This window comes from Podarcis bocagei (assembly GCF_964188305.1).
Source record: "Podarcis bocagei genome assembly, chromosome: 3".
NCBI classification, from domain to species: domain Eukaryota; kingdom Metazoa; phylum Chordata; class Lepidosauria; order Squamata; family Lacertidae; genus Podarcis; species Podarcis bocagei.
In genome coordinates this window covers 96,066,452-96,084,788 of record NC_138127.1, presented here as the reverse complement: position 1 = coordinate 96,084,788, position 18,337 = coordinate 96,066,452, and the positions used below count along the sequence as shown (strand labels likewise).

At 45.8% G+C, this 18,337-nt stretch overlaps 1 protein-coding gene across 37 annotated transcripts in view; it reads left to right on the top strand.

Annotated features, from left to right (window-relative positions):
- The window catches only part of NRXN1 (neurexin 1), a 1,024,248-nt gene that overhangs the window by 986,814 nt on the left and 19,097 nt on the right, over positions 1-18,337 (top strand). For 24 of the 37 annotated variants that reach the window (XM_081188372.1, XM_081188367.1, XM_081188360.1 and 21 more), the window contains one exon: positions 13,119-13,206. In XM_081188372.1, coding sequence (XP_081044498.1) covers positions 13,119-13,206 — 88 coding nt within the window. The remainder of the gene's footprint in view (positions 1-13,118; positions 13,207-18,337) is intronic. The other 13 variants (XM_081188376.1, XM_081188364.1, XM_081188392.1 and 10 more) reach the window with 1 other exon arrangement.

Below are 18,337 nucleotides of genomic sequence, written 5' to 3'. Positions count from 1 at the left end.
AAGCCAAAGAATTGGTTTTTGTCTTTGTTCACGTGTGTGTGTGTGTGTGAGAGAGAGAGAGAGAGAGAGAGAGAGAGAGAGAGAGGGAGGGAGGGAGAGAAGGAGGGAGGGAGGGAGGGAAGGAGGGAACAACAACAACAAAACAAAAACAAAAAGAGATTCACACAAATTTTTGTTCAAATTGAATTTTCTTTTTATGGAGAATCTGATTTTAATTGGCCAATGACAGTTTGCACAACAATGAGCACATCCTAACACAAGTGCCGAATCCCTCTTCCCTGGGAACCCTGGAAGTCGTAGTCCTGCAAGGGTGATAGCAGGAGTCTCCTAACAATTCTCAGTGTAGAACCATAGAATTATAGTGCTGGAAGGGATCCCGAGGGTCATCTAGCCCAACCCCCTGCAATGCAGGAATCTCAACTAAAGCACCCATGACAGGTGGCCATCTAACCTCTACTTTTAAACCTACAACAAAGGAGAGTCCACAAGCTCTCAAGAGAATCCATTCCACTGTCTAACAGCTCTGTTGCAAGCAGTGGTTTCTAGAATTCTTTGGGGAAAACAGAGCCAAATTGCCCCATTCATTAGGAGCACAGTTGCCCTGTTGCAAGAATGAGAGAAAGGGAAAAGAAAAAGCAATACTTTGTGGGAGGGAAAATGCACCCCATGGAAGACAGGTAGCCTTTTTTTGGAATTCATTTTCTAGCAGTTACTTAATTAGTGGGGAAATGGCATTTCATGGGGATGGGGATGTCAGGAGCTCATCCTACATTTGAGTAGGACCCTGGCAGAGACACATGCCCGACTGGCATGTTCTCTTCCTCCTGGTAGATTGGTCAGGAGCTTCAAAAGCTTTCTTCAGCCCGAACATCACAGAGACCGATGCCAACCGACACCAACACACTTAGGGATCCACAAAGTCTTTGCAGTTTGCATAACAGACCTCAGTAACTCAGCATTTTGGCTAATCTACTTTATTTACATATAAACACACACGGAGCACTGAAACATGGCTCCCTCTCTCTCTAGCATCAGACAGCAAAGAGAAGGAACAAAGGACAATAGTCCCACTTCACGGAACACAGTAACACAAACATCCTGTCTCCATCACTTCCCACAGGAGTCAAAACATACACCCCCATGTGATAGACAAAAATTCCATGACTGCAATCACAGAGCAGGAATTCTAACACCTGTGACTCTCCAGATGTTTGCAGTTTGCAGTTATTTTAGTTTATTACTTTTCCTCCAGGGAAATTAAGGTGACATGCACATGTCTTCCCCCTCCCCAATGACCTTATGAAGAGAGTTAAGCTAAGAGCTGAGGAACAGACCAAAGTCAAGCTTCGTGGCTGAGTGGAGATTTGAACTCTGGTCTCCTGTATGCCAGTGCAGCACTCCAACCACTAACACTATACTGACTTTCAGATGTTGGACTCCAATCACAGGGCTGGCCCAATACATTTTGCCGCCTGAGGCGAACCACAAAATGGTGTCACCCTCCCCGCCAGGGAAGAAGGGGTGAGTGAAGATCTACAACAGGAACAAGGGGGAATAAAGATCTACATAAGGATCCCCTGTGGATCCTGCCACCCATGACAATTGCCTCGCCTTGCCTCATTTATGGGCCAGCCCTGATCAGTTGCCTAGAGCTGATTGGAGATGGATTGACACAAAGTTATTTCCCCCGCCAAGGAGGCTTAGACCCTTTTGTTTATCTGTTAAAGAAGAAGAAAAGTAATATTGGATGCAAACTAGTCTTGTAGCATGTTTCTAGGGGCAAAACTGTTCCACTGCAAAGGTCACATGGAACAGATTTTAGCTAAGTAGGACCTCAAATTAGCTTTCCAAATAACCAATTTGAAATGCAGCTTAATTCTTTGTTGTTGTTTTTTAAAAAAAAGAATTGAAAGAGGAGAGCTGTTCGGATGAAATAAAATCCTGATTACACTAACACCTGGATGAAAACTTTCCAGCAGCAGAAGCTGTTTCATCAACTATGTGTTTTACCAAAGCAGTAGGCCTAATGAAGCTTGTGCTTCTAATTGGGAGGCAATTAAAAGCAGCCTCCATTTCAGTGCATGTGTGCCTAACTCCTATTAACTTTAATGGGAATTGCGCATGCCAAATGAATGGGCACCAAACACCCCCTGTGTACAAATGTTTCTAAGTATATGGCTCAATACGTACAGCAGACCGGCCATCGATCAGTTTTTATTAAATAGGTGCCGTTCGGCGCTATCAAAATCAATGGGGAAATTGCTAGCAAGTGTCAGAATGATATGCGAATTACACCCTTTGCGAAGTGGGTGTTTGGGAAATTGGAGATGCAATGTCGTGAGGTTCTTGACTTCATCCTCACCTTTCCTTTTTCTTTCCTCATTCCTTTCTCCCACACTTCCAAACAAAGGAAAAAGGAAACCATGGGAGTATTGATGAAGATAACTGTTGTGGAGCTTTGGCAATGCTAGAGGTGCTACTTTGCAGGTGCCCATTATCGTGTAATACGAAACACAGGGAGATGTTGTATACACAATCAGACCAGTGATCCATCTAGCTCAGTATTGTCTATCATAAAGTGGAAAGAACCTGGTAGATGTCAGGAAAGTTGTCATGGGGTGATAAACCATGGTTTAGTGTTACAAGGAAGAGCTGCAGTGGGCCTCAGGCTTGCACACTTTCTCCTTTTCCCTCCCCGGACTCAACCACAAGGAAGAGATCTGAAGCTTTTCCTTTAGATTAACCGCAGTTTTCCATTACATCCAAACCCTAACATGTGGTTAACGCTAACCATGGTTTGTTGAAACAAGCCAGCTTCTTAAACTGTAGTTTGGCGTTTGCTCTACTTCAGCAAACCACAGTTTAGATTAAGCAAAAGCAGTTGGGTTCAGATGACACAGTAAGGCGTGGTTAATCTAGGCTGGAAGCAGAAGCTTCCTTATGTCCATACCCAGAGCTTTTTTTTCCAGTGGGAACTTGCTGGAACTGAGTTCCGGCAACTCTCAAATGGGTGCCAGTGCCCTTACAAGAGAACTAGGGAGATGTTCATGGTGAATTTTGGCACCTCTTTTTCTGGAAAAATAGCACCGTCCATACTAGAGCATGGTAGGGGAAGGAAGAACATACAAGCCTTAGGCCAGGCATAGGCAAACTCAGCCCTTCAGATGTTTTGGGACTACAACTCCCATCATCCCTGACCACTGGTCCTGTTAGCTAGGGATGATGGGAGTTGTAGTCCCAAAACATCTGGAGGGCCGAGTTTGCCTATGCCTGCCTTAAGCTCAACTTGGATCATTCCTGTAATGCTAAACTATGATTTAGCATCACATCCAAACCACTCCATGCTCTCTCTTAAATAATGCTATTATTTTCACCCTTCTGACATAATTCCAAGGCTCATTTTCATTTGGAGTAAAAACAAGCGCTTTGGTTTTAAATTCCCATTTAGGTTTCCTTAGTTTGAACACATTAATCACTGCAACGTGCGCATTTTAAATAACTCTGAGATGTAGGGCCAATTCCAAGGAAAAACAAATGAGCGCTCAGATTTCTGAAGGGGATTTCTGAGATGAAGAGAAAGCTGCTTTGCACATTAATAAGCCTAACACGGTTTCCTTCTGCTGCTGCCGAAGAAATGGAACATGGCCCAGATTCATAAGCAAGGCATCTTTAATGAGCAGCAAGGGCCACATCGAAAAAACCATTGCTACTGGATATTAGTAAATAGCAAGGGGCCTCACCATAAAATAAGAATCTCTGAGGAAGGTCCAGTCCAATGCATGTTTTCCATTTTTGATTGATGAGGACAAAGACCCTCTTCTGATGAAATTCTCCCCAATTACACCCAGCTGGATCACTTTCTCCCAGTGTGTAAGGGGGAAAAAACTTTGTAAACAAAACCTGTTATTCCAAATGACTTGAGGGATGGGGAGGAGGTAGAGGTTAGTTGATGTCAAGGAGATGTCAGGCAAGCGCAGGTCATCCACAGGGAAGGAAAGAGCTTGAGACGCAAAATGCAATTAGCTTTTATTTGCAGAAAGTAGCAGCACAGAAGTGTTCCTCCGGCTCGACTTATTCAGCTTGAGACATTGCTGAGACTGACCACTTCCCCCTCTTGACTCAACTCTGGATCCCTCCCCAGCAGACGAAGACTGGGGCGAGGTGGTGGGCTCCTCTTCTGGGCCTGTCTGGCTGGTTGCTCAGCAGTATGCAGAGCTCTCCTCGAGTGGGGTATTAGAGAGGAAAGAGAGCCAGCAGCACTGGGACTGTCCTGCTTCTGGGTAGCAGAGGCCACCTCTGACTCCTCTATGAGTCTGTGGCCACACTGTGACTCTCAGCCTCTAGCCCTGTCATGGAAGGTTCTCCTTCTTCTGACATCCCTTACAGTTGATGTTTGACAGCCAGGGGTGTGTGTGTGTGTGTGTGTGTGTGTGTGTGTGTGTGTGTGTGTTTGCTTGCTCTGGATCTTTTGTTTTGTCCCAGGTTTTAAGACTGCAATTATAACGCATTTATTGCAATTTCTGATTGTACACTGACAAACTGGAACGTGTCCAGAGGAGGGCAACCAAAATGGTCAAAGGCCTGGAAACGATGCCTTATGAGGAACGGCTAAGGGAGCTGGGCATGTTTAGCCTGGAGAAGAGGAGGTTAAGGGGTCATATGATAGCCATGTTCAAATATATAAAAGGATGTCACATAGAGGAGGGAGAAAGGTTGTTTTCTGCTGCTCCAGAGAAGCGGACACGGAGCAATGGATCCAAACTACAAGAAAGAAGATTCCACCTAAACATTAGGAAGAACTTCCTGACAGTAAGAGCTGTTCGACAGTGGAATTTGCTGCCAAGGAGTGTGGTGGAGTCTCCTACTTTGGAGGTCTTTAAGCAGAGGCTTGACAACCATATGTCAGGAGTGCTCTGATGGTGTTTCCTGCTTGGCAGGGGGTTGGACTCCATGGCCCTTGTGGTCTCTTCCAACTCTATGATTCTATGATTCTATGATTCTATGATTCTATGATGGAGATTGCTGTTCAACCATGGAACAGACTCCCTTGGAAGGTGGTGGACTCCCCTTCCTTGGAGGTTTCTAAGCAGAGGTTGGATGGCCACCTGTCACGGATGCTTTAGTTGAGAGTCCTGCGTTGATTGGGGTTGGACTAGATGACCCTTGGGATCCCTCCCTTGATACCCTTCCATGTGCTACAGTTCCGTGATACCATGAGATTATGGTTTCCGTTTCTGCCCCAAGGACACTTGCCACGCCATGTGCTGGGTTCTCTGCTTTAACGTGTGGCACAACCAATGTGTCACAAGGATCTCTGTGTGGTCACCTGTTTGGATAACCCTTATAGCACTTTAGCAGTCAGGGCTCCTCTCCCCTCAAGAATCCCGGGAACTGTAGTTTGTTAAGGGTGCGGAATTTCATGGCTCATTGGCGGTGGCAAATAATAATAATAATAATAATAATAATAATAATAATAATAATAATAATAATTTTATTATTTATACCCTGCTCATCTGGCTGGGTTTCCCCAGCCACTCTGGGCGGTTCCCAACAGAGGACTGAAAATAAAATAAAATTTCAAACCTTAAAAACGTCTCTAAACAGAGCTGCCTTCAGGTGTTTTCTAAAAGTCAGATCATTGTTTATTTCCTTGACATCTGATGGGAGGGCGTTTCACAGGGCGGGCACCACTACTGAGAAGGCCCTCTGTCTGGTTCCCTGTAACCTCACTTCTTGTGAGGAGGGAACTGCCAGAAGGCCCTTGGAGCTGGACCTCCGTGTTCATGCAGAATGATGGGGTGGAAAGAGAGAGCGAGAGACAGAGAAAGTTGCATTAATTTCCACTTGTGGCCTAATGTGTTAAGTGGCCGGGGAGTGAGAAGGCAGTCTTGGCTGGTTTTCTAGGCAGGAGGCCCTCTCAAATTCCTGCACTTAAGGAAGAAATATAATACTGATAATTTTCTCATTATGGTAATGTTCCTTCCAGAGAATGAAATACCTTTCATATGTTAAAAGACCTCAGCCATGGTCCTCTAGATCAGGGGTGGGAAACCCTTTTCAGCTGAAGGGTCAAGCTAATATCTTGGGGTGGGAAAACCTGCCAGTGATGGTGGGAGTCAGAAGCAAAGGTGGGTGGAGCCATGAATGTCAATATAACCTTTTCCTCCTTCCAGCCAAGTGAGAGTCATTATCAGGGACCTGTTCCAGGGTGGCTGGAATAGTCAAAGAAAGTGTGAAGCCAGATGTGGGGAGGAGAACAAGGATGCAGGGATTTGCCCTCTCCTTCCCCACCCCACCACTGCCCTCACCCCACAGCCTGAGGCTGGTTGATTGATGCATGGCAATAATAATAATAATAATAATAATAATAATAATAATAATAATAATAATAATAATAATAATAATAATAATAATTTTATTTATACCCCGCCCATTTGGCTGAGTTTCCCCAGCCACTCTGGGCAGCTCACAATCGAGTATTAAAAACAATGCAGCATTGAATATTAAAAACTTCCCTGAACAGGGCTGCCTTCAGATGTCTTTTAAAAATAGGATAGTAGCTTATTTCCTTGACATCTGATGGGAGGGCGTTCCACAGGGCGGGCGCCACTACTGAGAAGGCCCTCTATCTGGTTCCCTGTAACCTCACTTCTCGCAGTGAGGGAGCTGCCAGAAGGCCCTCGGTGCTGGACCTCAGTGTCTGGGGCTGAACAATGGGGGTGGAGACGCTCCTTCAGGTATACTGGGCTGAAGCCGTTTAGAACTTTGAAGGTCAACACCAGCACTTTGAATTGTGCTCAGAAGCGTACTGGGAGCCAATGCAGATCTCTCAGGACGAGTGTTATGTGGTCCCGGCAACCACTCCCAGTCACCAGTCTACCTGCTACATTCTGGATTAATTGCAGTTTCTGGGTCCCCTTCAAAGGTAGCCCCACGCAGAGCGCATTTTAGTAATCCAAGCGGGAATTAAGTAGAGCGTGCACCACTCTGGCGAGACAGTGTGTGGGCAGATAGGGTCTCAGCCTGCGTACCAGATGGAGCTGGTAGATAGCCGCCCTAGACACAGAATTAACCTGCACTTCCATGGACAGCTGTGAGTTCAAAATGACTCCCAGGCTGCGCACCTGGTCCTTCAGGGGGGCACAGTTGCCCCATTCAGGACCAGGGCATCCCCCTACACACCCGCCCCCTGTCTCCCAAAAACAGTACTTCTGTCTTGTCAGGATTCAACCTCAATCTGTTAGCTGCCATCCATCCTCCAACCGCCTCCAGGCACTCACACAGGACCTTCACCACCTTCACTGGTTCTGATTTAAAAGAGAGGTAGAGCTGGGTGTCATCTGCATACTGATGAACACCCAGCCCAAACCCCCTGATGATCTCTCCCAGCAGCTTCATATAGATATTAAAGAGCATGGGGGAGAAGATGGAACCCTGACCCAGTGGCGTAGCGTGGGTTCTCAGCACCCGGGGCAAGGCAAGTAATTTGCGCCCCCTAACCCGGGGCAAGGCAAGTAATTTGCGCCCCCTAACCCGTGGATTTTAGCACTCGAGTCTCTTCCGCCGCCCCCCCAGATGTTGTGCCAGGTGCAGCAGGCCCCCCTGCACCCCCACGCTACGCCACTGCTCCCACCACAAGTCTTCAGGACAGCCATCCGAAGGCTGGTGCAGGGAGAAGGTCTCTCCGCCCCACCGCCAGGCTTCGGAGCAGCCTTCCGAAGGCTGGCGCGGGGAGAAGGTCTCTCCGCCCCACCGCCAGGCTTCGGAGCAGCCTTCCGAAGGCTGGTGCGGGGAGAAGGTCTCTCTGCCCCACCGCCAGGCTTCGGAGGAGGTCCGAGGACAGTGGAGTTCCTGCTTCCTCGAGGAGGGCCGGCCAAACGCGCCCCCCCAAATGTTGCGCCCGGTGCAGCCGGCACCCCTGGCACCCCCCACGCTACGCCACTGCCCTGACCCACCCCACAAGTGAGAGCCCACCACAATGAGCTTTGCCCAAAGCGGCTTACAGCAAACATTGGAAACACCGAAATAACCCAGTTATACAAAATATAGAGCATGGAGCATGTCAGTAAATCCAAAAATGACAAAACAGCAGTGATTCTAACATACATAGAATAAATTACCAAAAAAACAAAAGCACCAATCTATTTTACTTTCATTCGTTTATTTATTCAATTTGCACCTAAATGCAAAGCAAAGCAGGTGTTATCTGAGCAGGAAGTTTCGGTTGCTGGTCTTTCTGCACTCCCAGTTCAATGCAGTTCAGAGGGAAGCGGTCCTCTCTTGACAGGCTGGCTCCCATATCCTTACTATGGAGGAGGCTGGCAGTAGCAAAAGGCAAGCTTTAGGGAAGGCAATGATGGCCAGTCTCTTCTCCAGCATCCTAGAAGTACCAGCTTCCAGTTCAGGTCTTGTTGCACTTCTCCACCTCTACTCTAGGAAATAATTTCAGACTTAACTAACGCTATGCCTTGGATTGAGCTCTATTTTCCCAAAACCTTTCTTTCCCTATTAAGGTGACCCATCTCTTTCTCGAATTGCTTCAGTTTTTTTGAGGGGGGACATGAGTGACGCTGTGGTCTAAACCACTGATCCTAGGGCTTGCCGATCAGAAGGTCAGTGGTTCGAATCCCTGTGGTGGGGTGAGCTCCCGTTGCTCGGTCCCTGCTCCTGCCAACCTAGCAGTTTGAAAGCATACCAGTGCAAGTAGATAAATAGGAACTGCTCCGGCAGGAAGGTAAATGGCACTTCCGTGCATTGCTCTGGTTCGCCAGAAGTGGCTCAGTCATGCTGGCCACATGACCCGGAAGCTGTACGCCGGCTCCCTCAGCCAATAAAGCGAGATGCGTGCCGCAACCCCAGAGTCATCCGCGACTGGACTTAACAGTCAGGGGTCACTTTACCTTTACTTTATGGGGTTGGGCTAGTTTTCTTGGGAGAGAAGCTGTGGATGTTGCAAGTGCCTCAACTTGGAATGGGAGAGGAATTGGGGAGTGCTGGCATATAGTGCCACAAGTTAAGGCTTGTTTCTTTAACCCCCTCCCCCAATCTTGTTGGGGGATGGGCAGGTGGTTTATTGCTCGGAAGAAGCCTATAAGCTCGAGGGAGAGGGAAACCGAAGAATAGGATTGATTAATGTGACATATTTGAGTTTTCTTTCTACTACTGTCTCAACAGACAGTCAGAGAGATCAGCTTCACACACAGTAAATTAAATTTAAATTACACAGTCTTGGCGAGAAAATTGCTCAGTTAATCTAGCCTCCTGAAATGAAATTTTAGGGTTTTGCTTCCCCCCCCCCCCGCTCCCCACATGAACTCCATCCTAATTTTTCACACCCTGTTGGTTTCTTCTAGAAATCTCATCAGTTTGGGTTATTTTCTTTTCTTCTCCCTCTACCTCTCTTTCTCTCTCTTTTTAAATCCAGGTATTCATTTTCAGCAAGTTTATCTTACGGCTCAGGAATGTAATATGCCTGGCCTCAAACAGGAAGAGGTAGCCAAAAAGATTTAAGCTGCTTCTCTCATTTTAAATATTTATTTTTGATGGAGAAGAAACATGTGGGGGTGGGGGGAGGGGAAGAACCAGCAAAGAGAGACCAGAAGCCTGCAATATATACATATATAACATCAAAGTGGGGTTAATATTTTTTTAAGCAATTGGCAGGTCGTAGGCACCACAAAATGCCCATTTAACAGAAGAACAACTGGTAATACCGAGGACCTTTCGGCCAGTCATTATCTCTCAGCCTGACCTATCTCACAAGGCCGTTGTGAGGATAACACACGGTGCAGGAGGTTGCCATGTGTTGGAAAGGCAGCATATTAAATGTAATAAAATAAGTATTTTATTTATTTATTACATTTAATATCCCACTTTTCTCCCAAGGTGCTGTCCATACTTCTCTTCCCCTCCTCCATTTCACCCTCACAACAACCCTGTAAGGTAGGTTCATCCAAGAGTGAGAGACTGTCCCAAGGTCACCCAGTGAGCTTCCATGGCAAAGAGTGGGGATTTGGTCTCCCAGGTCCTAGTCCAAAACACGGCACCACAGTGGCTCTCAGCGTGGTTTAGTAAATGAATAATAAACATAGTAAATAATTAGCCATAAATAAGATCAGTAGATAAATTGTTGTTGGCATCTGTCGGTCTCGAGAGGCAATAGAAGAGTGCAATATACTATGATGCTGCATGTTTTAGTTGGATCAGAGACTGGATTACATTAGATAATAATGATATTTTAGATTTAGAGGGATGGAACAACAGATATGGCTGGCATGCCTATCTAATTTACAGCAAAGTAGCAGTGCACAAAGAAGAAGGTTGCAACCTTTCGTGTTTGCCATTGTCGTGTCCAAGGATAAGTCTTGAACTCTTACTCTGAGTAATGGCCAGATTCCAAGTCTGGAGTTCTGAGTTAAGCTTAATCTTCAAGAAAGCCAGAGAATTTTTGTCACTGAGAACTTCCTTGTTCCCTTCTCTATGGTCCACTGTTGGGCAGTGGAATGGTGGTGGACTCTCCTTGGAGGTTTTTTTAGCAGAGGTCGGATGGCCATCTGTCATGGATTCTTTAGTTGAGATCTCTGCATTGCAGGGAGTTGAACTGGATGACCCTTGGAGTCCCTTGCGACTCTACGATTCTATTATTCTATGTCTCTGTGTTACAAATATGTGTTGTGCCTTATTCACACATATATTATGTACAAAAAAAAAAAATGTCAGAATGCTTTAAATGTCCCTGTGCAGAAAGAAAGGAGACTGCAGTGAATGGAAATCAGCTTGGCACACAAGCCTTTCTTATTTAACTCTTTAAAAGAAAAATCCAAGAGGGTTTGATGCTAATGTGAAGATGGATTTGCCCAGTCACCCAAAAGGCACTCTAATCCAAGCATGTGTTGTTACGATTATTTCGCTCTGTATGTCATCTCATTACAAGCTGCTGGCAAAGACAGAGGTTCTCCTTTGCCTTTTAAATCCCCCTTTAATGAAAACTCAGAACAGCTGCCCAGCAAATTATGGGCGTTTATCATGGGTGCTGCTAACAGTGACCAAAATTCATTCATTTATTTTTTTGCCAAGCAGATATTCCTTCCATCTTTCACCTATCAGGTTTTTTTTTGGGGGGGGGGTTAAAAGGAGGGTGGAGTGGAATTGAAGCATGGGGGAACGACTGCTGTCAGCAACATTGACATTGCCGGCTGGAACATATTTTCTTCTTACTTAAAGTTGAGGAGGTGTCAGATTCATCCTTGACTTCTTTTGAATGCCATGTATGGATTAGAATCAGGCAGAACATTAGGAGGAACATCCTAATGGTGTGAGCTGTATGGGCGGTACTGTGGTCTAAACCACTGAGCCTCTTGGGCTTGTTGATCAGAAGGTTGGTGGTTCGAATCCCCGCAACGGGGTGAGCTTCCATTGCTCTGTCCCAGCTCCTGCCAACCTAGCAGTTCAAAAGCACACCAGTGCAAGTAGATAAATCGGTACCGCTGTGGCGGGAAGGTAAACATAGTTTCCATGCACTCTGGTTCCATCATGGCATCCCGTTATGCCAGAAGTGGTTTAGACATGTTGGCCACATGACCCGGAAAGCTGTCTGTGGACAAACGCTAGCTCCCTTGGCCAGAAAAGCGAGATGAGCGGCACACCCCATAGTCACCTTTGACTGGACTTAACCTTCCAGGAGTCCTTTACGTTTACGTTTACCTTTACCTAGTGGAACAGCCTGCCTTAGGAGGTGGCAGGATCTTTTTTCCCCAACAACCAGATACAAACTCTTGTCTCTTGCTTCCCTCCCTAGCCTGCCTTCCCTCTCCACTATCAAAATGTAAATTACAAGTTCTTAGGGGGGAAGGATCCAATCTCTCCACCACCACCTTCTTCTTCTTTGCTGGTTCCTCTGTAAAGTACTGTGTACATTGAAGATGTTATGTAAACCACTATTATCATCAAGATAATGTGTTTCTAGAGTTGGCAGCCTGGTTTGCGGTTACTCAGCACTGAGCCCCGGCTGCAAAAATGCATTAAGTCTGGATTCTCCACTTCTGTGCATGCACAATTGCACCTGCTTTTCTCATTGTTTGTCTTGGCTCGGAACCGAAGTGCCCTGATAGGTTGTGAACTCTGAAGACCCCTTTCCAATGGTAGCTTTCGGTCGCCACTTGAGAATTTGCTTCCAGGAGGCAGCGCTGGTGACTTGGGCAGAAGGGAGCCCAAGCAGTAGGTGGAGCCAAAGCTGATGTTGTGTCAGAGCCAAGTATTCTAGTCTTGTCTCCATCTGTCTGCTGAGTTCTGCAGCACAGGGCCATGCAGAGACAAAAGAGCAGGGAGCTGAGGGCCAGGGTCACCCTGCCTGGTTGTGCATGAGATGCTAGGCAGTTAGAAGCTGTCTGAGGTCAGTGGGGCTCCATTTGACCTAACCGATTAGCCACCACTACCAGGGGGAGATCCTGCAGTGATGGTCATCTCTGATTCAGTGCAAGCAGCTGGAAGCGGGACAAAAGGGGATCAGAAAAATCCTGGTTAATACCCCAAGTTCTTGGGAGCTTTGAGCCTTTGAGCCATTGAGCTTGTGGGCTGGCCACGAAGAAATCAAAGCCCCTTGAGTCACTGAGGTAGGAAGGCAAGCAGTTCCTTCCCCCATCATCTTCCAGGTTGGGGGCTGATAGAATCAGGTGAGAGAGGAAGTACAGATGTTTTGAGAACTGAATCTTTTTCCCCAAGGGGTGAAAATGAGGAAGAAGAAACAGGTTTGTTAAATGTAGAGGAGTGGGTTGTCCTATCATTGGGAGAGGGGTGTGGGAAGAAGAGGGATGAAGTAGTGAAATGATGCTGAGGAGGAGCACCAAAATTGGAATACAAAGGATGTTGCAGATGGAGAGGTAAGAGAGCAGGACCTGTTGTCCCACTGGACCGCTGACATAATCCTTTGTTAACTCTCCAGTAAAAAAAGAAACTGACATCACCATCTAAAAACAACAGCCAAAAGCTTACAGAGTGTTGTGAGTCTCCTACGGTTGTGGATGCCTGCCTGTGCCTGCCAACCTGGGCAGCTTGACAGAGGTGAGCACCTAGTTGGACCGGTTTGATTAATTGAAATGGGCTCTTTCTTTCCTTTGCAGACCACGGATGACATCCTGGTGGCCTCAGCCGAATGTCCCAGTGATGATGAGGACATTGATCCCTGTGAGCCGAGCTCAGGTGGGTTAGGTTAGTCAACTTTTTTTATTCCTTTCCTTTTTGTTTTGATTCTTTGCATGCAGCAGGGAGTAAAAGGTGCAACCTCTTTGCAGGAACGACAGAAGAGCAATCTCTCTTTCAACCTGCAGCGTTCTGATGGTGGTAGAGACAGAACTCAAGTCTCTTTCTAGCTCCAGAAGATACTGGATTTGAACCACCAGCATAGTCACATTCCTAGTTTAGAAGACAGAGGATGTTTAAGGCTTCATCTCCTCCTTTCTTTTTGGCACTGCACAACTGCAGTAGGCCATGTGGAGAGACCTGAACATGTCTCTGTGCCAGCACATTTTTAATGTGGACTAGGAGCTTTATCATGGTTCCCTGAAGCACTCGCTAAAAAGTGCTACTTAATTGCATTTGAAAATTGATTCCAGAAAAACACACTTTTATGATTATATTTATTTTTTTTGCTCCAAGCACCATGTTAATTAGGGGTTCTGTGGATGAGGGACCTTCATATATAAAAGCAGAGATTTTGTAGGTAACTCCCAAACCACCTGCATTCAACTGAACATACAACAGCCTGACAAATTGCCAGTGAAATTTTCGAGGATGAAACAGTTAAAAAACGTATTGTGGCTGGTGTGGCTACATTCTAAAACTCTAATAAGGAACACATTGCTCCTTTGTAGACACTAAGAGTTGCAGATTTCTTTGTATAGATGTCTGCATCTATGTTTGTGACTGTTTCAGGCCAAATTCAACTGTCAACTCAAACTCTTGGTATTCATTCTTTTTTCCACCATCTTTGAAATGCATCTGTTCACCCAACTCATGTCAGAAGTTATTGCATTTGTTACAGAGATGAATCAATGAAAAATCCACACCATCCTTGTCCTCAGGTTGTGGGAAATAAGGTAGAGCAGAGGGACTTGTAGGGCAAGAGAACTGTGACCCAAGTTGAGGGATTTGGATATGATTCTCTGTAACCTTAACAGGAAAACGAGACATTTTTTCATGTTTTCTCATAACAGTGAAGACTATAAACTTTATTGACACTTCAGGGTCCTTTGGACACTACACATGGTAACACATGATTTATGCTTTATACTGAGTCAGGTCATTGCTCTCACAACCCAAAATGAAGACATCAGTCAACAGATGTGGCTTAAGGGTCATAACATTATCTGGAGAAGGGGGCTGTCAGGGGCCACTAGCCACGATAGCTATACTCTGGCAGAATCTACACACACATTTTTAAAAAGCTATGAAAATGTTTTTTTTATTTTTAAAAAAAGTTTTGGAAAAAAATTGAATTTGGCATAGCTCACTGTTGCCATCTAGTGTCATATATGTATATTGCGCTTTACAACACATTTAAAACGTCTTATTTGCAGCTGTGTAGCTGAGTCCTCTGACTCCATGCTCAAAGGTAGTATGACTCTGCTGGAAACGGCAGGAGGGGAAAGTGCTGTTGTGCTCAGGTCCTCTGTGCGAGTTTCTCAAAGACACCTGCTTGGCCACTGAGAGAGCAGGTTGCTGGGCTGGATCTGCCATTAGCCGGATCCATCAGGCTCTCCTGATGTTCTTGCACGATTTGTGCCAGAAAACAGGCTGCATCGCAATTGTTTGAGGGAAGAAAGAGGGAAGTGCAGGCCTATTGATGTGCTTTGGCCATGATAGTGGAATGGAATCTCCCAGCTGAATGGTGGCCTCACTCTGAATGCTATTGCTGGGAGGTGAGGAGGACAACAGCTGTGGGGTGATATTGTCCTCATGCCCTGCTTCCCAGGAGCATCTGACTGTAGGAACGGGGTGCTGGTCCAGGAGAGCTCTTCCTTATATTCTTACCTTCCAAAGTGTAGTTCGGCAGGGCTTCTTTTCCACCCTGGTTGAAACGCAACATCCAAAACACTGCTTCTTAGCTGCGATATCACATTCTTTGGCAAACCTACCAAAAACGCATGCATGTTTGTAAATATCTGTGATTGGCTGTCAATATGGTATGATGGCGATATTCCCTGCTAAGGGTGAATCTGATGATTCATGGCTTCAAACTCTAGGATTCAAAAATAGAAGCCCTAGTGGCAGTAAGATAAACGCTGTGAGTTTGGGGTTCCACAGAACTCTTCCTCAGGCAAGAATTCAGCCAGAACAGGTCTGTGGAACCTGAAAATCAGTTGTCCTGATCCACTGACACAACTGACATAACAAAAGGAATAATTTGGCTTCTTGTTTGACCTTCTTTTGGAGTGACCAGGTATCATATCTACATTCCTTCCTTCCTTCCCTCCCTTACTAAGGGACATTTGAATCCATGAAATTTACTGTAAAACCATGAGAGCTGGCAACATGCAATGGGTTTTTTTAATCCTTGTCCTTTGGCTCTTCTGCTACATTTGTAATATTTGGCTCTCCCCCAGCTTTGCACTGGCCACCACATCTATTTGTGACCAGACCTTTCTGCATCTGTTGCAGATGAATTGCCATTTCTTGAACAATAATTCTGAAGTTCTGACAATGCAAAAATTATTGATTTGGTTTTCTGTGTTGTTGTTGTTTTTTTAAAAAGGAAGGTTGCATGACAAATCAATGTGGGCCAGCTGTAAAACATACCAAATATTTAAGACTCACACAAAAATAATATGGAAACACCAATATTCTCTGATTCATACCCTTGGCTAGCAAGGAATCCCAGGGTGAATCTTAAGCTGCTCTCTAAATGCAACACATTCTGCCCCTTTCTCAGCACACTGTGGCAGACCAGTCTTATTATTTACCCATTTTGGAATTAACGCCTTATTTGTCAGTTGTAGTTGTGAGAACTCTTCTATTTGTGGGCTCATGCAGAAAAGAAGCAGTGCTCATTTCTCATCGATACTCAAACATTTCCTCAAGTACTGACAGTTTCCTCCCCAGAGTTAAAAGCCATCCTGAATCTTCTAGAAATACTGGCTTCCTCTTTTTTTGGGTAGCTTTAATGAGCTCAGGTTTTCTGCACAACTGACCCTCAATGGTGTCTCGTAGGAGAGCAGGCTTAACAATGGATGAAGCAGATATTTCTGGTGTATACTCCCCAGAGCTCCTGAAAAGAACTTTAGCTCTGTTATTTCGCCACGAAGGGAATTCTAGAGCTGGTACAAAGCAAATCGCTCCTGTCTGTAGGCCCATGATTATGAGGTAATGGTTAGTGACTCACAAGATAATGTAGTCCCATTTTATGAGCCAGTGTCCTGGAAAGTCTGTAGGGCCCATTCTGCTGACATGGGAAGATACCTAGGACTCAATGTAGGAGAAAGCAGACCTTACATTTCTGAGACTCAGGGCAAAGGTGGGGAACCCTCACCAGAGCACAACCCTCACCAGCCTTGCATCACAGCCACCACAAGCGCTTTTGCCAGGCTGAAATGTGCCCTTTGAACTCTGTTAAGGCATCTTGCTTCCCTGATTGGAGGATACTGGTTGGGTGGGTGAAATTATCCTACTGTACAAAGGTAGAATTTGCATTGAATGCACAGTGAACTTCACTGCTGCCTGCCTGCGCTGGGAAGCCATGTTGTATCGCCAGGTCAGATTGCCTTGATTAGCTGAGAGGCAGGCGGTTTAAGGAAGCCCTCTTCTCAGTCGATCAAGACCCCCACCTCTGGCTCGCGTGAGCCAAAGGCAGAGCAACGGCTTCTTTAAACTGCTCCACTGCCTGCCGCTCTGTTGACCAAGCCCCCATACAGCCCCTGCTCATGGGGGCCAGAGTGGGCTGGGTGCTTAGCTCAGCTCTGTGAACTGGGCAAACCCACATACCACTCTGACTTGTGTGCACAGGAACGGTTGGGCAATTTCAGACATTGCGATATTTAGCTGCAGATATATCACGATGCTGAAAACGGGATGTCGCCCAGTCCTGTTCCCTTTGGGGACTTTAAAAAGGCAAACATCCACACATTGAATCATGCCAGGAACATGGGGTCTCCTCCAGCTCTTCAGTTTTGTGATCCTATACTCTGCATTTTGATGGCAGTGGCTTGTTCCCCAGCTCTGTAAGGCTGCAACAGAGGTGAGGTTCATGCTGGCGATTCCCCCCTTGGTTAGGGTGAGTGCTTGTGGGATCAGTGATTTCAGTGCTGCAGCCAAAACCGACAGTCAGCTAAAAGGTGTGCCTTGACCGCTCTGAAATTGCTGATTTCTAGCTTCTCTATTGATTGTGCTGAATTATTAATTCGGGGCATTGATTTTGAAAAGTGGGGCGGCGGCAGCAGCAGCAGCCGCCGCCTTCCTTGGAAGGAAACTTCTGCCGGAATTGTCGCTGCCAGCAAGCCCTTGTCTGTCACCTCTGGATTTGCTTGCTGTGCACCTGCCTTCTGGTAAATAATGAATGGGGAGATGCGACTTGTGACAAACACGGGAAATAAATGAAAAGCACGCCCGTGATGCGCACGAGAGCCCACCAATGAAGCAGCCAGCCTATAAAACACATCTGGAAGATAAAATGCCCCCCCCAAGTATAAAATGCAGATTGTGAAACAGGGTATGCACACTGGTAATCAAAGGTTGTCTACCAAACACGGAGAGAGGAATTTTGTGGGTGTAGTTCTGGAGGTGTTTGAGGGATTCATTCTCTGCAATTTCTATGCATTTTCATGCACATTTCCCCCTATATGTGCATTTTTGCTCCATATAAATATTTTTTTGCAACCAGTTTCCCATAGCATTAATTCATTCTGGACATTTTTTTCTCTCCATTTTTTCTAGCCCCACACCCCGTTTTTTTCTCTCTCTTGAGAATTGCATGGCAGAATTCAGACTCTTGCGAATTCTGAGGACTAGCTGTGTCTTAGTTCCCTTATTACTGGGCCAGAAAGTGCAAATTAGAGAAGTTTATGGTAAAATGCAAAGGGAATAAATCCCCCATCACACCAGTGGTTTTTTCCCCTAAAAAAAAATGTTTAGGGGTACTCTCATTTTCCTATTCATATTTAAATACTGCCCTTCAACGAGGTCAAACTTAGATTCACAAAATGTTTAGGGGTATGTGTACCCCTGTGTCCCCCCAGAAAAAAGCACTGCATCACAATCACACACAAACACACACAAGCATCTTGCTGCCATAAAATCATGATGCTGAAATACATTTCCCCCTGCTCTGGAAGTGAAATGAAACAAGGAA